We start from the raw sequence: 25,745 nt of genomic DNA on the forward strand, positions 1-25,745 counted from the left end.
GACATCTCCGATAAGTAGTTAGATCATCTACGTAGTACGTAGGTTATTTTGTTTATATGCTTTTGTATGGATTTGAGAATTTAGTATGAGAGTCTTGATACAGTTGTGCTAATTTGAGGAGTGCCCGGTCTGCCAGCGAACGCGCCTGGACGCATCCGCAGGCATTTGAAGAGTCGTATTTGTCATATGTGGGTATAGATGCTCTTAGACCTTACCTAAACTATGCAAACCCAACGGTCCAAGGGTAGGACTAAGAGCATCTACATCCAGGCGCCTCAAACAGCCTCATACGCCCTGGCAGGCCCCCTGGTCGTTGTCTGGTCGCAAAATTTTGATCCGGACGGGTGCCTCAAACGGCCCTCAAATGCCCGGGCTAACCCGCACCCCTCATATCCAGCCCAAATATGGGGCGGATATGGGGCGCCCGGGCACGCCCGCCACGTCGAACCCGACCCACGCTGGCCCACCTGACCCCACATATATTCCTTGCGATCCGCTAGCTGGACCAAACCCTAGCCACTTCACTCCACTTTCCTTCACTCTCCTCCGCCACCCAAGCTCGTCTCCGGCGCCTGATGGTGCTGAAGTTCGTGCTAAGCTTTCTTCAGCTAATGAAAATCCAAATTATGGAGGATGTGTTGATAGCGCTAGCGGAGAACACAACAAACAAGATGAATTCTCTTACACTAGCAACTTTGAGTACTTGCCTCCTTTGGTACTGACATGCTTACTTCCAAAATCCTATCCTAGCAAAGACCCACTATATTTTACAGTCGTCGCTAAATGGATGGATGAACATAATGTTTCTCTACTCTGTGAGATGCTTGACACCATCTGGGCAGAGCTGCCGGGGCAGGAAGTGGTTTATCAATGGGTTGAGTGGATACGGAATGCTTCATTGTCACATCTCTGGCTTGATGGCAAAATAATGTTAGGCCATGACATTCCAACGCACAAAGGAGATATGCGGGCAATCTCAAGAGATGTCTCATTGGATGCTGTGATCCCTTCAATGCTCAGTTACAATAGTAAGAAGCATTACCAAGCATTTCTTGAGGATCTTCATATGTGCATGATATGCATTAACCAGAGCAAAGGTAAAAACATTTGCTTTTTGCCTTCTTTGTTCAGTAGTACCATATAGCAAGAAATCGAGCTGTCATGTTTCACATGCATTTTGTAAGGGCATTCCCAGAAAGAATAGCATCCATTCAATTGTGGCCGTCCACTTTGTACTCTCGTTGACCCTTGCCATGTACTCCCTCCGTTCCTAAATATAAGTCTTTCTAGAGATTTCAATATGGACTGCATACGGATGTATATGGACTTAGAGTGTAGATTCACTCATTTTTCTCTGTATGTAGTCCATATTGGAATCTTTAGAAAGACTTATATTTAGGAACGGAGGGAGTATATGGTGGTAACAAATATCTAGAAGAAGTTTTCATGCTTCATGGTGAAGATCAATTCAGAAACGCATGAACAAATTCTTTCTATATATTAGGCTTAATATTATCATGTTATATCTTGTTTTCTATTCCCAAAAAAGGAACAAAATGTGTGAAGCTGTTATTATTCTATAAATTCAATATGACAAGCATTTGGGTACATGTTTGAGGAAAAACATGTTACTCCTTTCCTATCATGTTTCTTCTTATTCTGACTTGCACAGGTTCGACTTTGTTCCCTTGTACAATAAACTGACTTTAATTATGAATCAAATAGGTTCAAACTTCATCAAACTCCCATGCCAACACTTGTTCTGTGTGAAATGCATGGAGACCTTATGCAAGATGCATGTGAAGGAAGGTAGTTTGTTTCAGTTGGTATGCCCGGACACCAAGTGTAATGCTTCGATCCCACACTATTTATTAAAGAGGCTTCTTAGCAAAGAAGAATTTGAACGTTGGGATAGGCTTGCTCTTGAGAAAGCGTTGGACTCAATGGCATACATGGTTTACTGTCCAAAGTGTGCCATAGGCTGCATGGAGTGTTTGACAAAAAACTACCAGTTTAGGGGTTCGCGTCCCACAGAACTACCACTTTTTTAAAAGTGGCCGAACTACCAAAAAAATGTAAAAACATGACTAAAAACTACCAGGTTGACTCAATGGTGGTTTTGACCGTTTTAACCGTGATTCTGACGTGAGTGGCCCACTTGCCAGGCGGGCGGCCCAGCTAACAGCTAGCAGCGTGCACATGGGGCCATTAGAGCCGCTCGTCGGCCGCACCTGGTCGGGACCAGGTCATAACCTGGCCGACCGGGCCGCTCGTCCCCACCAGCTCTCTCACTCTCCCCCGAGCTCACTCCACTCCTCTCTACTCTCCTCTGCTTCTGTTTCTTCTTCTCGCGCTCCGGCGACGCCACGACCATGCCGTCGTGGCCAAACAGCAATGAGACGTCGGATGACGATGACGAGTACATGAGCGAGTTCAACAGCATGCAGATGGAGTACTTTGTAAGTCAGCTCAGTCTATCCTCTCCCTCTCCTGTCTGTTCTGTTATAGGGTTAGGGTTTGAAGATATTTGAGATTTTTCCATTTAAGTTGATATATGTGAGTTTTTGTTGATATAGATCTGCTTTTGCTTTTGCAGCAAACTCCTGACACTGTGATAGACCCTAGTTTTTGTTTGCTTGTGACTGAATCTGACAGAAGGTGCATCCTGCATAGGCAGAGGGCGGGAAAGTTTGTGGCATTTGAAGGCACTGACACTGGTAGGAGATTCATAGGATGTGCTACTAAGGTAATGGACCAAGTTGTTGTGGATTTGATTATCTTGAATTTCTGCTATGTAGTGGAAACAGAGTGTTTAGTTGTTGTTTTTCTGAATTTTCCTTAAGTCTGAAAACATTGGTATGTCTGAATACTGTACTTGTAGTAAAGAGCACTAGAAACATATGAAACATATTAATGTATTGTATTTGTATTATATAACTAACTAGCTAGTGTAGCTATTTTTATCATTATTGTTTATGATTTGTTATTCTGAATTTGCTTGTTCACTGTAAATTTAAATTGATTTTCAGGATGGTGTGAACTGTGGTGTTATGGAGTGGTAGATGCCCCCTGGCCTGTAATTCTACAAAGGTGCTTAAGCAAGCTCTGGGATATGTATCATGAGCAGAACCTTGGTAGAGCCCAGGATAATGAGGCTCATGGGATAGAGGTTGCAAAACTGCAGAAGGGGCTTGATTCTCTGGCAAATCAGTATGGCCAGCTGGTGGATGATGTTTCCAAGTTGTTTGATTATCAGGATGGAATCAAATCTCATGACATGGATTGCACAAGCCAGGCAATCAATGAACTGAAGGAGAAGAAGAAGCAACTTGAGGAGCAGGAAAAGATTGAGCTTCAAATGGAGAAGCTTAAGCTCAAGAAAGAACAAAGGTGAATCCTTCAGAGTCAAGCTGATATAATCCAAAACAGAAGGAAGGCCATGAAGGAACTAGAGGTGGAGAAAGATCTCCTTAAAGATCAGAATAAGAAGCTGGAGAATGTCATTGCTGAGCTCCTTAAGGTTGGTCATGGGTGCAAGGAAAAGCTGGACAAGATAAAGAAAGTTGTGATGGAGGTGTGAAGTGGTAGCTGTGGATGGTAAGTATATATGAGGCCTATATATATAATTGGCCTAGGAATGATCAGTCTGATGCAAATATGCTCTGATCTACCTATGAACTACCTTTGAACTACCTAAGAACTGTAATGGGTTCAATTATCTAAGTCTGATGCAGTTTATTTATGTGTGTTGTATCATAAGTTCTTGCTAAGATTTGTTTACTTTATAAATTGCTTGATCACAGGTTCAGACAAATTCAGACAAGTTTGGAAGACATTTAGTCTCCCAAGATAGCATTTAGTCTTACATAGATAGCACATGGACACTGAAATTGTTCAAAGACACTTAAACTGACAGAACTGAATCTCACTGAGATTGCAAACACCCTGATAAACAGACAGAACTGAATCTCACATAGATCTGGCGATAACTGCTGTAACTGAATCTGAAACTTACAATTTCAGATTGTTAGGCCCCTGCCCTGCTATGTGACCTGACCATCGCACCTCTTGCTTGACTTGAGTGGTAGGTGGCAGCTCTGGCACCTCCTCGTCGTCTCCATCGATGACGATGATGGGAGGAGGACGTCGGCGAGCCAACAGTGCTGGTTGGGCGATGATCTGCAGGTCCTCGTCGTCGTTGCCCATAGTAGTTGGAGCTGTAGCTTGTGTTGGAGGGACATAGCGGTGGGCTGCCCACCGTTCCCTCTGCCCAGCATCGCTGGAGTCCGCCTCCTTCATTGCCCACACCAACTTGTCGATGGGCATTATACCCTTACCTGGGGTTGCATAGCACTGTTCCATGCGCTGCTTCTCCTTAGTCGTCGCCTTCTTCCTCACCTCTTCTGATGCATCCACGAGCCCTTGTGCGCTTCTGTATCTCATGGCAATCTTCATGTAGTCGAGGAAGAGGTCTTCGTCGCTGCGAGCCGACCCAAAAAGCATGGCAACTGATGTCTACTACACAACCTTCTTCTTGTAGACGTTGTTGGGCCTCCAAATGCAGAGGTTTGTAGGACAGTAGCAAATTTCCTTCAAGTGGATGACCTAAGGTTTATTAATCTGTAGGAGGCGTAGGATGAAGATGGTCTCTCTCAAGCAACTCTGCAACCAAATAACAAAGAGTCTCTTGTGTCCCCAACACACCCAATACAATGGTAAATTGTATAGGTGCACTAGTTCGGTGAAGAGATGGTGATACAAGTGGTATATGGATAGTAGGTAAAGGTATTTGTAATCTGAAATTATAAAAACAGCAAGGTAACTAATGATAAAAGTGAGCGTAAACAGTATTGCAATGTGTTGAAACAAGGCCTAGGGTTCACACTTTCGCTAGTGTAAGTTCCCTCAACAATACTAACATAATTGGATCACATAACTATCCCTCAACATGCAACAAAGAGTCACTCCAAAGTCACTAATAGCGGAGAACAAACAAAGAGATTATGGTAGGGTACGAAACCACCTCAAAGTTATTCTTTCCAATCAATCCGTTGGGCTATTCCTATAAGTGTCACAAACAACCCTAGAGTTCATACTAGAATAACACCTTAAGACACAAATCAACCAAAACCCTAATGTCACCTAGATACTCCAATGTCACCTCAAGTATCCGTGGGTATGATTATACGATATGCATCACACAATCTCAGATTCATCTATTCAATCAACACAAAGGACCTCAAAGAGTGCCCCAAAGTTCTACCGGAGAATCACGACGAAAACGTGTGCCAACCCCTATGCATAGGTTCATGGGCGGAACCCGCAAGTTGATCACCAAAACATACATCAAGTGAATCACGTGGTATCCCATTGTCACCATAGATATGCACGGCAAGACATACATCAAGTGTTCTCAAATCTATAAAGACTCAATCTGATAAGATAACTTCAAAGGGGAAACTCAATTCATTACAAGAGAGAAGAGGGGGGAGAAAACATCATAGGATCCAACTATAATAGCAAAGCTCGCGATACATCAAGATCGTATCACCTCAAGAACACAAGAGAGAGAGATCAAACACATAGCTACTGGTACATACCCTTAGCCCCGAGGGAGAACTACTCCCTCCTCGTCATGGAGAGCACCGGGATGATGAAGATGGCCACCGGAGAAGGATTTCCCCCTCCGGCAGGGTGCCAGAACGGGTCTAGATTGGCTTTCGGTGGCTACGGAGGCTTCTGGCGGCGTAACTCCCGATCTATTGTGCTCATGGATGTTTTTAGGGTATATGGAGATATATAGGCGGAAGAAGTACGTCAGGGGGGCCACGAGGGGCTCACGAGGGTGGAGGGCGCGCCCAGGGGGGGTGGGCGCGCCCCCTACCTCGTGACCTCCTCGCAAATCCCCCGACGTGCACTCCAAGTCTTCTGGGCTTCTTTCCTTCCAAAAATGAGTTCCATGAAGTTTCAGGTCAATTGGACTCCGTTTGATTTTCCTTTTCTTTGAAACCCTAAAATAGGGTAAAAACAGAAACTGGCACTGGGCTCTGGGTTAATAGGTTAGTCCCAAAAATGATATAAAAGTGTATAATAAAGCCCATAAACATTCAAAACAGTAGATAATATAGCATGGAGCAATCAAAAATTATAGATACGTTGGAGACGTATCTGCATCCCCAAGCTTAATTCCTGCTCGTCCTCGAGTAGGTAAATGATAAAAACAGAATTTTTGATACGAGTGCTACTTGGCATAATTTCAATGTGATTCTTCTTAATTGTGGCATGAATATTCAGATCTGAAAGATTCAAGACAAACGTTCATATTGACATAAATTTTTTAATACTTCAAGCATACTAACTAAGCAATTATGTCTTCTCGAAATAGCATGGCCAAAGAAAGTTCATCCCTACAAAATCATATAGTTTAGTCATGCTCCATTTTCGTCACACAAGAATGCTCTCATCATGCACAACCCCGATGACAAGCCAAGCAATTGTTTCATACTTTAGTAATCTCAAACCTATAAACTTTCACGCAATACATGAGCGCGAGCCATGGATATAGCACTATGGGTGGAATAGAATAATGAGGGGGTTATGTGGAGAAGACAAAAAAGGAGAAAGTCTCACATCAACGAGGCTAATCAATGGGCTATGGAGATGCCCATCGATTGATGTTAATGCGAGGAGTAGGGATTGCCATGCAACGGATGCACTTAGAGCTATAAATGTATGAAAGCTCAACAAAAGAAACTAGTGGGTGTGCATCCAACTTGCTTGCTCACGAAGACCTAGGGCACTTGAGGAGGCCCATTGTTGGAATATACAAGATAAGTTCTATAATGAAAATTCCCACTAGTATATGAAAGTGATAACATGAGAGACTCTCTACTATGAAGATCATGGTGCTACTTTGAAGCACAAGTGTGGTAGAAGGATAGTAACATTGTCCCTTCTCTCTTTTTCTCTCATTTTTTGGGCCTTTTATTTTTTATGGCCTTTCTATTTTTTGGGCCTTCTCTCTTTTTTTATGGCCTTTCTTTTTTTATTCCTCACTTGGGACAATGCTCTAATAATGACGATCATCACACTTCTATTTATTTACAACTCAATGATTACAACTCGATACTAGAACAAAGATGACTCTATATGAATGCCTCCGGCAGTGTACCGGGATATGCAATGGACCAAGAGTGACATGTATGAAAGAATTATGAACGGTGGCTTTGCCACAAACTATGTCAACTACATGACCATGCTAAGCAATATGACAATGATGAATGTGTCATGATGAACGGAATGATGGAAAGTTGCATGGCAATATATCTCGGAATGGCTATGGAAATGCCATAATAGGTAGGTATGGTGGCTGTTTTGAGGAAGATATAAGTAGGTTTATGTGTGAAAGAGCGTATCATATCACGGGGTTTGGATGCACCGGCGAAGTTTGCGCCAACTCTCAATGTGAGAAAGGGCAATGCACGGTACCGAAGAGGCTAGCAATGATGGAAGGGTAAGAGTGCGTATAATCCATGGACTTAACATTAGTCATAAAGAACTCACATACTTATTGCAAAAATCTACAAGTCATCAAAAACCTCGGCACTACGCGCATGCTCCTAGGGGGATAGATTGGTAGGAAAAGACCATCGCTCGTCCCCGACCGCCACTCATAAGGAGGACAATCAAATAGCACCCCATGTTTCAAATTTGTTACATAACGTTTACCATACGTGCATGCTACGGGACTTGCAAACTTCAACACAACTATTCCTCAAATTCACAACTACTCAACTAGCATGAATTTGATATTATTACCTCCATATCTCAAAACAACCATCAAGCATCAAACTTCTCTTAGTATTCAATACACTCATAAGAAAGTTTTATTATTAATCTTGTATACCTAGCATATTAGGATTTTAAGAAAATTACCATGCTATTTAAGACTCTCAAAATAATATAAGTGAAGCATGAGAGTTCATCTATTTATTCAAAATAAAACTACCACCATGCTCTAAAAGGTATAAGTGAAGCACTAGAGCAAATGACAAACTACTCCGAAAGATATAAGTGAAGATCAATGAGTAGTCGAATAATTATGCAACTATGTGAAGACTCTCTAACATTTAATAATTTCAGATCTTGGTATTTTATTCAAACAGCAAGAAAAGCAAAATAAAATGTCATTCTAATAATGGCAAACATGATGTGAAGAAGCAAAAACTTAGGATCAACCGAAACTAACCGATAATTGTTGAAGAAGAAAGGTGGGATGCCAACCGGGGCATCCACAAGCTTAGAAGCTTGAGACTTCTTGAAATATTATCTTGGGGTGCCTTGGGCACCCCCAAGCTTGAGCTTTTGTGTCTCCTTAATTCCTCTCATATCACGGTCTCCCTAAATCTCAAAAGCTTCATCCACACAAAACTCAACAAGGACTTGTGAGATACATTAGTATAAACCATTGCCAAAACCTTATCATACTCTACTGTAGCAAATCACTAAAATTATTATTCAACATTGCATACTAAATGTCTCTGCATATTTAATAGTCCTATCCTCAAATAGAATCATTAAAGAAGAAACATATGCAAACAATGCAAACATAACAGCAATCTGCCTAAACAGGATAGTCTGTAAAGAATGTAGCAACATCCGTACTTCCCTAGCTCCAAAAATTATGAAAGAAAATTCCCACTGTATTGGATCACATAACTATCCCTCAACATGCAACAAAGAGTCACTCCAAAGTCACTAATAGCGGAGAACAAACAAAGAGATTATGGTAGGGTACGAAACCACCTCAAAGTTATTCTTTCCAATCAATCCGTTGGGCTATTCCTATAAGTGTCACAAACAACCCTAGAGTTCATACTAGAATAACACCTTAAGACACAAATCAACCAAAACCCTAATGTCACCTAGATACTCCAATGTCACCTCAAGTATCCGTGGGTATGATTATACGATATGCATCACACAATCTCAGATTCATCTATTCAATCAACACAAAGGACCTCAAAGAGTGCCCCAAAGTTCTACCGGAGAATCACGACGAAAACGTGTGCCAACCCCTATGCATAGGTTCATGGGCGGAACCCGCAAGTTGATCACCAAAACATACATCAAGTGAATCACGTGGTATCCCATTGTCACCATAGATATGCACGGCAAGACATACATCAAGTGTTCTCAAATCTATAAAGACTCAATCTGATAAGATAACTTCAAAGGGGAAACTCAATTCATTACAAGAGAGAAGAGGGGGGAGAAAACATCATAGGATCCAACTATAATAGCAAAGCTCGCGATACATCAAGATCGTATCACCTCAAGAACACAAGAGAGAGAGATCAAACACATAGCTACTGGTACATACCCTTAGCCCCGAGGGAGAACTACTCCCTCCTCGTCATGGAGAGCACCGGGATGATGAAGATGGCCACCGGAGAAGGATTTCCCCCTCCGGCAGGGTGCCAGAACGGGTCTAGATTGGCTTTCGGTGGCTACGGAGGCTTCTGGCGGCGTAACTCCCGATCTATTGTGCTCATGGATGTTTTTAGGGTATATGGAGATATATAGGCGGAAGAAGTACGTCAGGGGGGCCACGAGGGGCTCACGAGGGTGGAGGGCGCGCCCAGGGGGGGTGGGCGCGCCCCCTACCTCGTGACCTCCTCGCAAATCCCCCGACGTGCACTCCAAGTCTTCTGGGCTTCTTTCCTTCCAAAAATGAGTTCCATGAAGTTTCAGGTCAATTGGACTCCGTTTGATTTTCCTTTTCTTTGAAACCCTAAAATAGGGTAAAAACAGAAACTGGCACTGGGCTCTGGGTTAATAGGTTAGTCCCAAAAATGATATAAAAGTGTATAATAAAGCCCATAAACATTCAAAACAGTAGATAATATAGCATGGAGCAATCAAAAATTATAGATACGTTGGAGACGTATCTGCATCCCCAAGCTTAATTCCTGCTCGTCCTCGAGTAGGTAAATGATAAAAACAGAATTTTTGATACGAGTGCTACTTGGCATAATTTCAATGTGATTCTTCTTAATTGTGGCATGAATATTCAGATCTGAAAGATTCAAGACAAACGTTCATATTGACATAAATTTTTTAATACTTCAAGCATACTAACTAAGCAATTATGTCTTCTCGAAATAGCATGGCCAAAGAAAGTTCATCCCTACAAAATCATATAGTTTAGTCATGCTCCATTTTCGTCACACAAGAATGCTCTCATCATGCACAACCCCGATGACAAGCCAAGCAATTGTTTCATACTTTAGTAATCTCAAACCTATAAACTTTCACGCAATACATGAGCGCGAGCCATGGATATAGCACTATGGGTGGAATAGAATAATGAGGGGGTTATGTGGAGAAGACAAAAAAGGAGAAAGTCTCACATCAACGAGGCTAATCAATGGGCTATGGAGATGCCCATCGATTGATGTTAATGCGAGGAGTAGGGATTGCCATGCAACGGATGCACTTAGAGCTATAAATGTATGAAAGCTCAACAAAAGAAACTAGTGGGTGTGCATCCAACTTGCTTGCTCACGAAGACCTAGGGCACTTGAGGAGGCCCATTGTTGGAATATACAAGATAAGTTCTATAATGAAAATTCCCACTAGTATATGAAAGTGATAACATGAGAGACTCTCTACTATGAAGATCATGGTGCTACTTTGAAGCACAAGTGTGGTAGAAGGATAGTAACATTGTCCCTTCTCTCTTTTTCTCTCATTTTTTGGGCCTTTTATTTTTTATGGCCTTTCTATTTTTTGGGCCTTCTCTCTTTTTTTATGGCCTTTCTTTTTTTATTCCTCACTTGGGACAATGCTCTAATAATGACGATCATCACACTTCTATTTATTTACAACTCAATGATTACAACTCGATACTAGAACAAAGATGACTCTATATGAATGCCTCCGGCAGTGTACCGGGATATGCAATGGACCAAGAGTGACATGTATGAAAGAATTATGAACGGTGGCTTTGCCACAAACTATGTCAACTACATGACCATGCTAAGCAATATGACAATGATGAATGTGTCATGATGAACGGAATGATGGAAAGTTGCATGGCAATATATCTCGGAATGGCTATGGAAATGCCATAATAGGTAGGTATGGTGGCTGTTTTGAGGAAGATATAAGTAGGTTTATGTGTGAAAGAGCGTATCATATCACGGGGTTTGGATGCACCGGCGAAGTTTGCGCCAACTCTCAATGTGAGAAAGGGCAATGCACGGTACCGAAGAGGCTAGCAATGATGGAAGGGTAAGAGTGCGTATAATCCATGGACTTAACATTAGTCATAAAGAACTCACATACTTATTGCAAAAATCTACAAGTCATCAAAAACCTCGGCACTACGCGCATGCTCCTAGGGGGATAGATTGGTAGGAAAAGACCATCGCTCGTCCCCGACCGCCACTCATAAGGAGGACAATCAAATAGCACCCCATGTTTCAAATTTGTTACATAACGTTTACCATACGTGCATGCTACGGGACTTGCAAACTTCAACACAACTATTCCTCAAATTCACAACTACTCAACTAGCATGAATTTGATATTATTACCTCCATATCTCAAAACAACCATCAAGCATCAAACTTCTCTTAGTATTCAATACACTCATAAGAAAGTTTTATTATTAATCTTGTATACCTAGCATATTAGGATTTTAAGAAAATTACCATGCTATTTAAGACTCTCAAAATAATATAAGTGAAGCATGAGAGTTCATCTATTTATTCAAAATAAAACTACCACCATGCTCTAAAAGGTATAAGTGAAGCACTAGAGCAAATGACAAACTACTCCGAAAGATATAAGTGAAGATCAATGAGTAGTCGAATAATTATGCAACTATGTGAAGACTCTCTAACATTTAATAATTTCAGATCTTGGTATTTTATTCAAACAGCAAGAAAAGCAAAATAAAATGTCATTCTAATAATGGCAAACATGATGTGAAGAAGCAAAAACTTAGGATCAACCGAAACTAACCGATAATTGTTGAAGAAGAAAGGTGGGATGCCAACCGGGGCATCCACAAGCTTAGAAGCTTGAGACTTCTTGAAATATTATCTTGGGGTGCCTTGGGCACCCCCAAGCTTGAGCTTTTGTGTCTCCTTAATTCCTCTCATATCACGGTCTCCCTAAATCTCAAAAGCTTCATCCACACAAAACTCAACAAGGACTTGTGAGATACATTAGTATAAACCATTGCCAAAACCTTATCATACTCTACTGTAGCAAATCACTAAAATTATTATTCAACATTGCATACTAAATGTCTCTGCATATTTAATAGTCCTATCCTCAAATAGAATCATTAAAGAAGAAACATATGCAAACAATGCAAACATAACAGCAATCTGCCTAAACAGGATAGTCTGTAAAGAATGTAGCAACATCCGTACTTCCCTAGCTCCAAAAATTATGAAAGAAAATTCCCACTGTATTAAATTTATTAGAGCTTAATATGCAAAAGGTTTCAACATTTTATCACATTCTGACTTTTCTAGGGAATTATTGCAACAGCGGTAAACTTTCTGTTTTCAAACAGCAACATGAAGACTTATAACATAGGCATAGTAAAGGCTATCAATGCCACTTTTATTGAAATAAAAGATGCAAAACAATGTTCTAAATAACAGCAAGAAAATCCTAAAAAAATAAATCGACGCTCCAAGCAAAACACATATCATGTGGTGAATAAAAATATAGCTCCAAGTAAAGTTACCGATGAATGAAGACGAAAGAGGGGATGCCTTCGGGGCATCCCCAAGCTTAGGCTCTTGCCACTCCTTATTCCATAGTCCATCGAATCCTTACCCAAAACTTGAAAACTTCACAACACAAAACTTAACAGAAAACTCGTAAGCTCCGTTAGTATAAGAAAGCAAATCACCATCATAAGGTACTGTAATGAAATCATTATTTATTTATCTTGGTGTAATATCTACTGTATTCCAACTTCTCTATGGTTCATACCATCCGATACTACTCATAGATTCATCAAAATAAGCAAACAACACATAGAAAACAGAATCTGTCAAAAACAGAACAGTCTGTAGTAATCTGGATCAAACGTATACTTCTGGAACTAATAAAATTCTCAAATAAATTGCTGGACCTGAGGAATTTATCTATTAATCATCTTCAAAAATAATTAACTAAATAGCACTCTCCAAATAAAAATGACAGCAGTTCTCGTGAGCGCTAAAGTTTCTGTTTTTTATAGCAAGATCAACAAGACTTTCCCCAAGTCTTCCCAAAGGTTCTACCTGGCACAAACATTAATTAAAAGCATAAAACCACATCTAAACAGAGGCTAGATGAATTATTTATTATTAAACAGGAACAAAAAGTAGGGAACAAAAATAAAGTTGGGTTGCCTCCCAACAAGCGCTATCGTTTAACGCCCCTAGCTAGGCACGATGATTTCAATGATGCTCACATAAAAGATAAGAATTGTAACATAAAGAGAGCATCATGAAGAATATGACTAGCACATTTAAGTCTAACCCTCTTCCTATGCATAGGGATTTTGTGAGCAAACAACTTGTGGGAACAATAATCAACTAGCATAGGAGGGCAAAATAAGCATAACTTCGAAACTTTAAGCACATAGAGAGGAAACTTGATATTATTGCAATTCCTACAAGCATATATTCCTCCCTCATAATAATTTTCAGTATCATCATGAATGATTTCAACAATATAACCAGCACTTAAACCATTCTTTTCATGATCTACAAGCATAGAAAATTTACTACTCTCCACATAAGCAAAATTCTTCTCATGAATAATAGTGGGAGCAAACTCAACAAAATAACTATCATGTGATTGAAAATTAAGATCAAGATGACAAGGTTCATTGTTATTATTATTGTTTAAAGCATACGTGTCATCACAATAATCATTATAGATAGGAGGCATGCTTTCATCATAATAAATTTGCTCATCAAAACTTGGGGGACAAAAAATATCGTCTTCATCAAACATAGCTTCCCCAAGCTTGTGGCTGTGCATATCATTAGCATAATAGATATTCAAAGAATTCATACTAACAACATTGCAATCATGCCCATCATTCAAATATTTAGTGCCAAACATTTTATAGATTTGTTCTTCTAGCACTTGAGCACAATTATCCTTTCCATCATACTTACGAAAGATATTAAAAAGGTGAAGTGTATGAGACAAACTCAATTCCATTTTTCTATAGTTTTCTTTTATAAACTAAACTAGTGATAAAACAAGAAACTAAAAGACTCGATTGCAAGATCTAAAGATATACCTTCAAGCGCTAACCTCCCCGGCAACGGCGCCAGAAAAGAGCTTGATGTCTACTACACAACCTTCTTCTTGTAGACGTTGTTGGGACTCCAAGTGCAGAGGTTTGTAGGACAACAACAAATTTCCCTCAAGTGGATGACCTAAGGTTTATCAATCCGTAGGAGGCGTAGGATGAAGATGGTCTCTCTCAAGCAACCCTGCAACCAAATAACAAAGAGTTTCTTGTGTCCCCGGCACACCCAATACAATGGTAAATTGTATAGGTGCACTAGTTCGGCGAAGAGATGGTGATACAAGTGGTATATGGATAGTAGATAAAGGTATTTGTAATCTGAAATTATAAAAACAGCAAGGTAACTAATGATAAAAGTGAGCGTAAACGGTATTGCAATGTGTTGAAACAAGACCTAGGGTTCATACTTTTGCTAGTGTAAGTTCCCTCAACAATACTAACATAATTGGATCACATAACTATCCCTCAACATGCAACAAAGAGTCACTCCAAAGTCACTAATAGCGGACAACAAACGAAGAGATTATGGTAGGGTACGAAACCACCTCAAAGTAATTCTTTCCAATCAATCCGTTGGGCTATTCTTATAAGTGTCACAAACAGCCCTAGAGTTCGTACTAGCACTACAAAAAAAATACACTTCCGTGATGATACGTGTTTGTCACAGAAGGTTGCTTTTTTGTCATGCATGTACATCCATGACAAATTTATGACAGAATCAAGATAGTCATACCTGTGCTGTCGTAGAAGTGTTCCATGACATTACCAAAATTATCATCACGGAAGTGTCCACTTCCATGACGACAAATCACGCGTCACAGAAGTGCTTTCGTCAAGGGTGACCGACATGTGGCATCCACCGTAACGGAACGCCGTTAAGCTATCGGGTCGGGTTTTGGATCCGATAACCCGTTAACAGCCCCGGCCAATGGGGATTTTCCACGTGTAAAATCATCATTGGCTGGAGGAAACACGTGTCGGCTCATCGTTGGGACAGATGTCAACCACTCATTGGACGGAAGGCGCCTATGATACGTCGACACGTGGCATGGCCCAACAGAGGCCCATTCCTATGAAAAGGCCGGCCCGTTTGACTTGGTTAAAAGCTGGTGGGCCGGCCCATGGAAAGCCTGTTAACGGCCTGTTCAAATATAGCCCATTTACAGCCCGCTAACCCAAGGCCCGTTACACCCTATCCGAATTAGTCCCAGTAGCATCATCTGGGCCATGCAATATGATTCCAGACCGTTTTCACTTCTGGCCCATGTATGGCCCATGACGTCTTTCGGCCCATATGAGGCCCTATGTAAATCTTGGCCAACTAACGGCCCATGGTGAAACTGGGCCGTAATGAACAGTGTATCACTTTACACCCATTAATGGCCCATGGTGAAACTGGCCCATAATGAACAGTGTATCACTTTATACCCATTAACGGCCCGTTATTCCGTTGGGCCGTTTCCAGCCCATGTTATCTTTCGGCCTTCTCAGAGCCCATTTATTCTTGGGCTCATTTCCATCATTCATTTACTTACGGCCCGTTACTGTCATTTTCTGCTTGTGGGCCAAATTCAGCCCATGGTTACAGTTGGCCCGTTTGTGGTCCGTTAATACGTTGGGCCGATTTCATAGCGTCATCAAATACGGCCTATTAACGATGGCCCGTTATGGTCGGCCCATGAACAGACGATTCCAACTCTAGCCCGTTTACGGCCATAATGCGGTCTGTTTGGCCCATGTTTGGCCAATCGATTATACAGCCCGTATAAGGCCCATTGATAATACGGCCCGCGGAAGGCCCATTGTTTGTACGGCCCGTAGAAGGCCCATTGTTTCTACGGCCCGTAGAAGGCCCACTATTTCTACGGCCAGTAGGAGGCCCAGTGTCACTATAGTAAATATTAGCCCATGGTTATTGTGGCCTAGTTTTAAAAAATAGGTTATTGCAGCCACTGGCTAACCGCGGAAAAAGAACTGCAATGACTACAAGCAAACAAATAAACAAGACAACAAGGAAATAAATAACTAAGCAACTAATGCTAGGCTATCACGGCTATTACACATATTACATCCACTGGGCATCAAAGTTCACCACCAGTGCAAATATAGGGAACAAAGCAGCATATCATATACACTGGTTGTCAAAGTTGGCGACCAGCGCAAATAAACGCCGCAACAAAACAAATCCAGAACTGAAACCACTTCATGAGATCTCAAGAAACAATATCCCGGGAACCCATAATGCTGGCAAGATGCTTAGCAAGCTTATTAACTTTCTCTTGTTTGGCGCTTAAATCCTCAAGCGCTTGCTGTTGCACCATAAAATATGCATCTGAATTCTGCAGGGACTTCCTCAGTCCTTCAGCTTCCTGTCGTAGCACATCTGATCGATGTCTTTCAACTTGAAGTTGAGACTCAAGAAGATGAACTGATTCAGGCAGCGAGTTCAAAGAGCTTGTGCCAGCAGTAGTGGCCAGTAACTCGAACACTACATCAAGACATGACTTTTGGGTTCCCTCACTGTCGTTAAGATAGTTTTTATCAGCTTTCTTGGAGACCAACAGGGATGTCTCACTATCTTGAACCTTATCTGCATTACTTCCTTTACCATTGGATAACGCGGTACTGTTCTCCAATATTTTTTCCGCATTCTAAAAGAGAAACAAGCAGACACATCACATGTTTACCATGTTGTATATGAAACTCATTTTGGTAAATGAGTTCAGTAGTAAAGTGGACAGGATAACAGCATGACACAAACATATATCTATGTACCATGGTCACTTTATGGTGTATACCATTCTAGTTTTTGTTGCCAAATCAAGATAGAGACACAGTTCAAATAATGTTTGTTCAAGACAAAGCAGAATAGACATAATATAAGTGTGGGTAACTATAGAGCAATAACAACACTTGTAATGTGCATGACATGAGAACATAACTGTTTATTCAATTGAAACTGAAATCAACATAGAGCAGGTTACAACAGTAAACCAGTTAAAGAAACAGGTTTAAAACATACCTGTTGCGCCATTGGAGTTTCAATTCCATCCTTCAAATTTGAAAATAGTTGGTATGAGTAAATACAGTCATGCAAGAGAAAAGGAGTATGAACTATAGCTACAGAACCTGACCTGAGAACAAATCTTCTTCTCCTTTAAGCGTTGAGTTGGGATTTGGAGTGGTGGTCCTCGTGCTTTGGGCACTGCAGTTCCCTTACTAACTGCTCGTGTTTGGGTGCTCTGTGGTGGAGACTGTGCTGTGTCAACTGGAACTGGGTTACTATCTGCCGGGGTTGGGGTTAGAAGGGGTGCTGGTTCTCTGTCCAACCGGGTAGGGGTACAATCTGCGAGAGTCTGGGTTATGTGTGGTGGATTTGGTCCTTGGGCAAGTACAACCGTGGTTCTATCTGCATCAACTGCTAGCATTATCTTTTCTGAAGACCGTGTTGTTACTCCCTTAGATACTGCCATCACGCTCTCCAATTCAAATGGCTGATAAACAAGAAAAGTAATTGAAAGTATAGACATTGTATGATAGACATGTGCAATGGATAGTGGGGAATAAAAGAGGGCATGAAATAATTCATATTTATGTTGTCTAACCAAACAGGATAGCATGACACAATTTCACATATATGATGGCTAACTAAACAGGATAGCATGACACAATTTCACATTATGATGGCTAACTAAAAAAGATGGAAAGACATAGTTCAAAATATGAGACTATGTAAACAGGATGACATGACATAACTATATAATGTGTTTATTAAATAGGTTGGCATGCCATAATTCACATACATTCACGGATAGAATGCCATAATTCAAAATATGATGACTGTAAACACTAAACATGATGAGATGATATAACTATATGATGTCTTTATTAAATGGGTTGCCATGCCATAATTCAGATAGATGATGTGTATGTACTATGTAAACATGATGGCATGATATAATTCAAATAGATGATTTATATAGTAAGCAAGTAAGCAGATGGCAATCCATATATGATGTAAAAACTAAGCAATGCAGGACAACATGCATGACATGGGTAATATAACCCTGCCAAGTTTGAGCATAGACCTCAGGGGGAAAATAGGACTGGTCATCAGTCTCTGAATCCTCCTCCGAGGAGCTCTATGTAACCAGCAAGATGTCTGCTTCAGCAGGTAGCATTGTCTGCTCTGAATACCTTGTTTTCACTCCAGATACTTCCATCACCGCTTCAAATGGCTGATACACAGGAAGAGTAGTTGAATATACAAACGTTGTCGCCAAATGGAATACGTAATACAAAAAATGATAGCATGATATAATTCACATACATGATGATTGGCTAAACAACATGGCATTGCATAATTCACATATGTAATGCCTTTTGCAACAAGATAGCATTGTATAATTCACATATATAATGTCTTGCAACAAGATGGCAATGCATAATTCACATATATGGTAATTAGACACTAAACAGGTGGCATTCACACAAAGCATGTCTAAACTAATCAAATGACATAGCAATGCGAGACACCATACGCATGATATGAGCAACATAACCCTGCCAAGTTAGAGCATACACCTCGGGGGGGGATATGACTGGTCATCTGTCTCTGAATCCTCCTCTGAGGAGCTATCCGTAACCAGTGAGATATGCGCTTCGTTAGATAGCATAGTCTGCTCTGAAGACCTTGTTTTCACTCCAGAATTTGCCATCACCATGTCAAATGGCTGATGCACACGAAGAGCAGTTGAATGTAATAACATTGTTGACAAATGTAATATGTAATGAAAAAAAGGATGGCCTGATATAATTTACATATAAGATGACTGGCTAAGCAGGATGGCATTGCAAAATTCACATATATGATGCCTGGCTAAACAAGATGGCGTTGCATAATTCACATAAACGATGAATAAACTAAACAGATGGCATTCACACAGAGGATGTCTAAACTAAGCATATGACATATTTGATGTATAAAGTAAGCAATGCAAGACACCATATGCATGATATAACCAACATCAGCATGCCAAGTTAGAGCGAAGACCTCAGGGGGTAAATAGGAGTTGTCTTCTCCTTCTGAATCCCCCTCCGAACAGATATGTTCCTCTCGATTACAATCCGAAATGCATGGAGGGGGGGGGCTGCCTTTGCGCCTACCATGGAGCGACGTCTGCATGAAATTTTATTGCCACACAAGGCTCGTCTCTTTTGCTCTACATGTTCAGTTCCATTGTTTACAATAACTGTCATGCATAGGAATAAAACATAGTGAGATTATGTAAGGAGTGCATGCCAAAATCCAGAGTGATGGTAGCAACCTATGGATAGACCCAAAACCAATAATAGCAGGCAGATAATGGCTTCAGTTAAAAAATATAGATAATGGCTTCTTTACTGTTTGTTTCCCACCCAACATGAAACTCATAGTAGACACCGGAGATTAACCAGATAGTAGATAGATACTATTGATAGCGGCCCTGATATGTACCCCACAACCATTTAAAAACTCAAGTTTGACCATTAGTTTGGAGCTGACTCAGAGCCTAATCGGTGAATAGGACGATAAAGTAGCATGTAATATTAAGCGATGCATAACGTAAGCAGACACGAAAGAGTGCGACCTCTCTTGCGGACCCGTGTAGTCCTCGAGGTCATCTGCTCGGTTGATGATGGTAGTGCAGTTTTCATGGCTGCCAGCGGCGGGGAAGAAGATCTGAGGCGGCGAAAGACAGTCTGGAGGTCAGATCCCTACTGTGCTGGACCCTTTTGTCGTTGGAGCAGCTGAACTGGGGTGGACGACGACGCAGCAGGAGCGGGACAAACCACACAAGGTTTTCTTTGACAACTATCTATAAGAGAAGTAATTCTGTAAGGGCTCGTTTGAATTGGAGGATTACAACAATGCAGGGATAGGAAATAGACAGGAATATGATAGGAATGCACGTGCAAAATAGAGAATTTAAAAACACATGATTTCTGCCAATCTGGGTGTTTGATTCACAACAATTGGAAGATCACAGGATGCAAAGAAGCATGGTGAGATTAAGTCAAACCACAAGAAAATGTACGGTTATAATGCTATTATGCTACTATCTCTTAGTCTTGTGCTTCATGAATAGGAATTTGAAAAGGAGGACAAGTGAAAATTAAAATTCCTACATTTTTCTTTCAAGGAGACACTAAAGGAACAAATCCATGTGCTCAGTGGACAATATATATAACATGTAGAGTGAAAAAGAGATGCAACAAGTGTACAACCTCTTTGGCGAAGCCATGTCGATCTCAGCGTGATTGGGTTGGCCGGTGAGGATGCTCCGGCTGACTTGGCTGTCGGAGGAGGGGAAGAAGATCTTAGGCGTCTGGAGATGGAGCCCGAGGTACTGCTCCGCTGTGATGGAGGGTTTCATCGTTGGAGCAGCTCCGGTGAGTTGTACGACGCCGAGGCTGAAGCAGGACAAGAGAGACAACGGACAACGTTAACCTGAGTGGAATTCTAATAGCATCTCCAATACATGACGTAAAATACATAACCACAAAGTGCTAGATGTAAAATACATCAGCCGCTCATCTCTGAACTTAACTGTTGAAACTGAATTTAACTGTCGAAACTGAACTTAACTGTCGAAACTGAACTTAACTGCCGAAACTGAATTTTGCTGTCAAAACTGAATTTTGCTGTCGAAACTCGACGCACTAGCAAGGTGAGGCTACACGTCGGTTGACTGACTTTTTCATCTCTGGTCAATCGATTTTGCAGCCGTTGGATACAAAATCAAGGGCCTGCGGTTCATCTTCAACCTCCACCCCCTGAGCCGGCCAAACAGCAGCCCCCCGCCGCCTACGGTGCGCCGCCCCGCCCACCCCTAAAACACTCCCCACCGCTGGTCCGCCGCCGCCCCGGCCATCCCTCTAGGCCCCCCATGCCGAGCTTTTTCTCTGGCGATCCCCACGCCACCGCCCCGCCAACGCCCCGCCACCGCCGGCGACCACCGCCCCCATCCTGAACCCTAAGATAGATAGTGGGGTACCTCTCCGGCGAGCCCCCCTCCCCGCTGTGGCTGGTTCTTCCTTCACCTCGGCGGCATCGGAGTGAAGTGTAGCTAAATCGGAGCAGCATCGCAAGCAAGAGCAAGAGCGAGAGCAGCAGCGCGAGCAAGAGCAATCACAAGAACAGACCAGGCAGGGGACCGAGAGCAAGAGCAGAGCAGCAGCGCGAGCGAGAGCTAAAGCACTAGCAGGTCTTACTGATGTGGACGTCGCCGCCGAGGGAGAGACACCGTGGAGGAAGTGGCCGACGACGCCGCCGTGGATGGAGCCGCGCCGTGTCGTCTCGGGACCGAGCGCCGGCAGCACCGTGAGATCGAATCAAGAAGAAAATGCGGCGATTAGTGTACAACCTCTTTAGCGGCGCCAATTAGGCCGCAGCTTCATCCGAGGAAATGGTGATGATGATGCTGTTCTGGTGGTGCAGGTGAAGACGGCGGTGTGGGAATGGAGGTGGCGCAAAAGACGAGGGGAACGTTGGGGCAGCTCCTTGGAGGTGGAGGACGGGGTGGCGGAACCAGCGGGACGATGAGATCGACGACGGATCTGAAGGAAATATGCCCTAGAGGCAATAATAAAGTTATTATTTATTTCCTTATATCATGATAAATGTTTATTATTCATGCTAGAATTGTATTAACCGGAAACATAATACATGTGTGAATACATAGACAAACAGAGTGTCACTAGTATGCCTCTACTTGACTAGCTCGTTGATCAAAGATGGTTATGTTTCCTAACCATAGACATGAGTTGTCATTTGATTAACGGGATCACATCATTAGGAGAATGATGTGATTGACTTGACCCATTCCGTTAGCATAGCACTTGATCGTTTAGTTTGTTGCTATTGCTTTCTTCATGACTTATACATGTTCCTATGACTATGAGATTATGCAACTCCCCTTTACCGGAGGAACACTTTGTGTGCCACCAAACGTCAGAACGTAACTGGGTGATTATAAAGGTGCTCTATAGGTGTCTCCGAAGGTACTTGTTGGGTTGGCGTATTTCGAGATTAGGATTTGTCACTCTGATTGTCGGAGAGGTATCTCTGGGCCCTCTCGGTAATGCACATCACTTAAGACTTGCAAGCATTGCAACTAATGAGTTAGTTGCAGGATGATGTATTACAAAACGAGTAAAGAGACTTGCCGGTAACGATATTGAACTAGGTATTGAGATACCGACGATCAAATCTCGGGCAAGTAACATACCGATGAAAAAGGGAACAACGTATGTTGTTATGCGGTCTGACCGATAAAGATCTTCGTAGAATATGTGGGAGCCAATATGAGCATCCAGGTTCCGCTATTGGTTATTGACCGGAGACGTGTCTCGGTCATGTCTACATTGTTCTCGAACCCATAGGGTCCGCACGCTTAAGGTTTCGATGACAGTTATATTATGAGTTTATGAGTTTTGATGTACCGAAGGAGTTCGGAGTCCCGGGTGAGATCGGGGACATGACGAGGAGTCTCGAAATGGTCGAGACGTAAAGATTGATATATTGGACGACTATATTCGGACATCGGAAAGGTTCCGAGTGATTTGGGTATTTTTCGGAGTACTGGAGAGTTACGGGAATACGTATTGAGCCTTATTGGGCCATACGAGAAAGAAGGAAAAGGGCCTCAAGGGTGGCCGCACCCCTCCCCTTGGTCTGGTCCGAATTGGACTAGGGAAGGGGGCGCCCCCTTCCTTCCTTCTCCTTTTCCCTTCCTCTTTTCCTATTCCATATGGGAGGTGGAATCCTACTAGGACTAGGGAGTCCTAGTAGGACTCCACACTTGGCGCGCCCCTCTTAGGGCCGGCCTCCTCCTCCCTTGCTCCTTTATATACGGGTGCAGGGGGGCACCCCAAAGACACAAACAATTGATCATTGATCTCTTAACCGTGTGCGGTGCCCCCCTCCACCATAATCCTCGATAATATTGTAGCGGTGCTTAGGTGAAGCCCTGCGATGGTAGAACATCAAGATCGTCACCACGCCGTCGTGCTGACGGAACTCTTCCCCGACATTCTGCTGGATCGGAGTCTAGGGATCGTCATTGAGCTGAACGTGTGCTAGAACTCGGAGGTGCCGTAGTTTCGGTGCTTGATCAGTCGGGCCGTGAAGACGTACGACTACATCAACCGCGTTGTCATAATGCTTCCGCTTTTGGTCTACGAGGGTACGTGGAAAACACTCTCCCCTCTCGTTGCTATGCATCACCATGATCTTGCATGTGCGTAGGAAAATTTTGAAATTACTATGTTCCCCAACAGTGGCATCCGAGCCTAGGTTTTATGCGTTGATGTTGTGCACGAGTAGAACACAAGTGAGTTGTGGGCGATATAAGTCATACTGCTTACCAGCATGTCATACTTTGGTTCGGCGGTATTGTTGGATGAAGCGGCCCGAACCGACATTACGCGTACGCTTACGCAAGACTGGTTCTACCGACGTGCTTTGCACACAGGTGGCTGGCGGGTGTCAGTTTCTCCAACTTCAGTTGAACCAAGTGTGGCTACGCCCGGTCCTTGCGAAGGTTAAAACATCACCAACTTGACAAACTATCGTTGTGGTTTTGATTCATAGGTAAGAACGGTTATTGCTAAACCCGTAGCAGCCACGTAAAACTTGCAACAACAAAGTAGAGGACGTCTAACTTGTTTTTGCAGGGCATGTTGTGATATGATATGGTCAAGACATGATGCTAAATTTTATTGTATGAGATGATCATGTTTTGTAACCGAGTTATCGGCAACTGGCAGGAGCCATATGGTTGTCGCTTTATTGTATGCAATGCAATTGTGCTGTAATGCTTTACTTTATCACTAAGCGGTAGCGATAGTCGTGGAAGCATAAGATTGGCGAGACGACAACGATGCTACGATGGTGATCAAGGTGTCGCGCCGGTGACGATGGTGATCATGAAGGTGCTTCGGAGATGGAGATCACAAGCACAAGATGATGATGGCCATATCATATCACTTATATTGATTGCATGTGATGTTTATCTTTTATGCATCTTATCTTGCTTTGATTGACGGTAGCATTATAAGATGATTCCCCACTAAATTATCAAAGTATAAGTGTTCTCCCTGAGTATGCACCATTGCGAAAGTTCTTCGTGTTGTGACACCACGTGATGATCGGGTGTGATAGGCTCTACGTTCAAATACAACGGGTGCAAAACAGTTGCACACGCGGAATACTCAGGTTTAACTTGACGAGCCTAGCATATAACAGATATGGCCTCGGAACACGGAGACCGAAAGGTCGAGCGTGAATCATATAGTAGATATGATCAACATAGTGATGTTCACCATTGAAACTACTCCATCTCACGTGATGATTGGACATGGTTTAGTTGATTTGGATCACGTGATCACTTAGAGGATTAGAGGGATGTCTATCTAAGTGGGAGTTCTTAAGTAATATGATTAATTGAACTTTAATTTATCATGAACTTAGTCCTGGTAGTATTAGCATATCTATGTTGTAGATCAATAGCTCGCGTTGTTGCTTCCCTATGTTATATATATGTTCCTAGAGAAAACTAAGTTGAAAAATGTTAGTAGCAATGATATGGATTGGATCCGTGATCTGAGGTTTATCCTCATTGCTGCATAGAAGAATTATGTCCTTGATGCACCGCTAGGTGACAGACCTATTGCAGGAGCAGATGCAGACGTTATGAACGTTTGGCTAGATCAATATGATGACTACTTGATAGTTTAGCGCACCATGCTTAACAGCTTAGAATCGGGACTTCAAAGACGTTTTGAATGTCATGGACCATATGAGATGTTCCAGGAGTTGAAGTTAATATTTCAAGCAAATACCCGAGTTGAGAGATATGAAGTCTCCAACAAGTTCTATAGCTAAAAAGATGGAGGGGAATAGCTCAAGCAGTGAGCATGTGCCCAGATTGTCTGGGTACTACAATCGCTTGAATCAAGTGGGAGTTAATCTTCCAGATAAAATAGTGATTGACAGAATTCTCTAGTCACCATCACCAAGTTATTAGAACTTCGTGATGAACTATAGTATGCAAGGGATGATGAAAACGATTCCTGAGCTTTTCATGATGATGAAATCGATGTAGGTAGAAATCAAGAAAGAGCATCAAGTATTGATGATTAACAAGACCACTAGTTTCAAGAAAAGGGCAAAGGGAAAGAAAGGGAACTTCAAGAAGAATGGCAGGCAAGTTGCTGCTCAAGTGAAGAAGCCCAAGTCTGGTCCTAAGCCTGAGACTAAGTGCTTCTAGTGCAAAGGGACTGGTCACTGGAAGCGGAACTGCCCCAAGTAATTGGCGGATAAGAAGGATGGCAAAGTGAACATAGGTATATTTGATATACA

At 42.2% G+C, this 25,745-nt stretch overlaps 1 protein-coding gene across 1 annotated transcript in view; it reads left to right on the forward strand.

Annotated features, from left to right (window-relative positions):
- Positions 1-577: 577 nt before the first annotated feature.
- LOC125537802 (uncharacterized) overlaps positions 578-25,745 on the forward strand; it is an 85,982-nt gene continuing 60,814 nt past the window's right edge. The window contains exons 1-2 of the mRNA XM_087540102.1: positions 578-1,097; positions 1,726-1,992. Coding sequence (XP_087396228.1) covers positions 788-1,097; positions 1,726-1,992 — 577 coding nt within the window. The 5' untranslated portion in view covers positions 578-787. The remainder of the gene's footprint in view (positions 1,098-1,725; positions 1,993-25,745) is intronic.

Source organism: Triticum urartu, chromosome 2A, assembly GCF_056163025.1.
Source record: "Triticum urartu cultivar PI428250 chromosome 2A, HENAU_Tu73, whole genome shotgun sequence".
In the NCBI taxonomy this organism is placed as follows: Eukaryota; Viridiplantae; Streptophyta; class Magnoliopsida; order Poales; family Poaceae; genus Triticum; species Triticum urartu.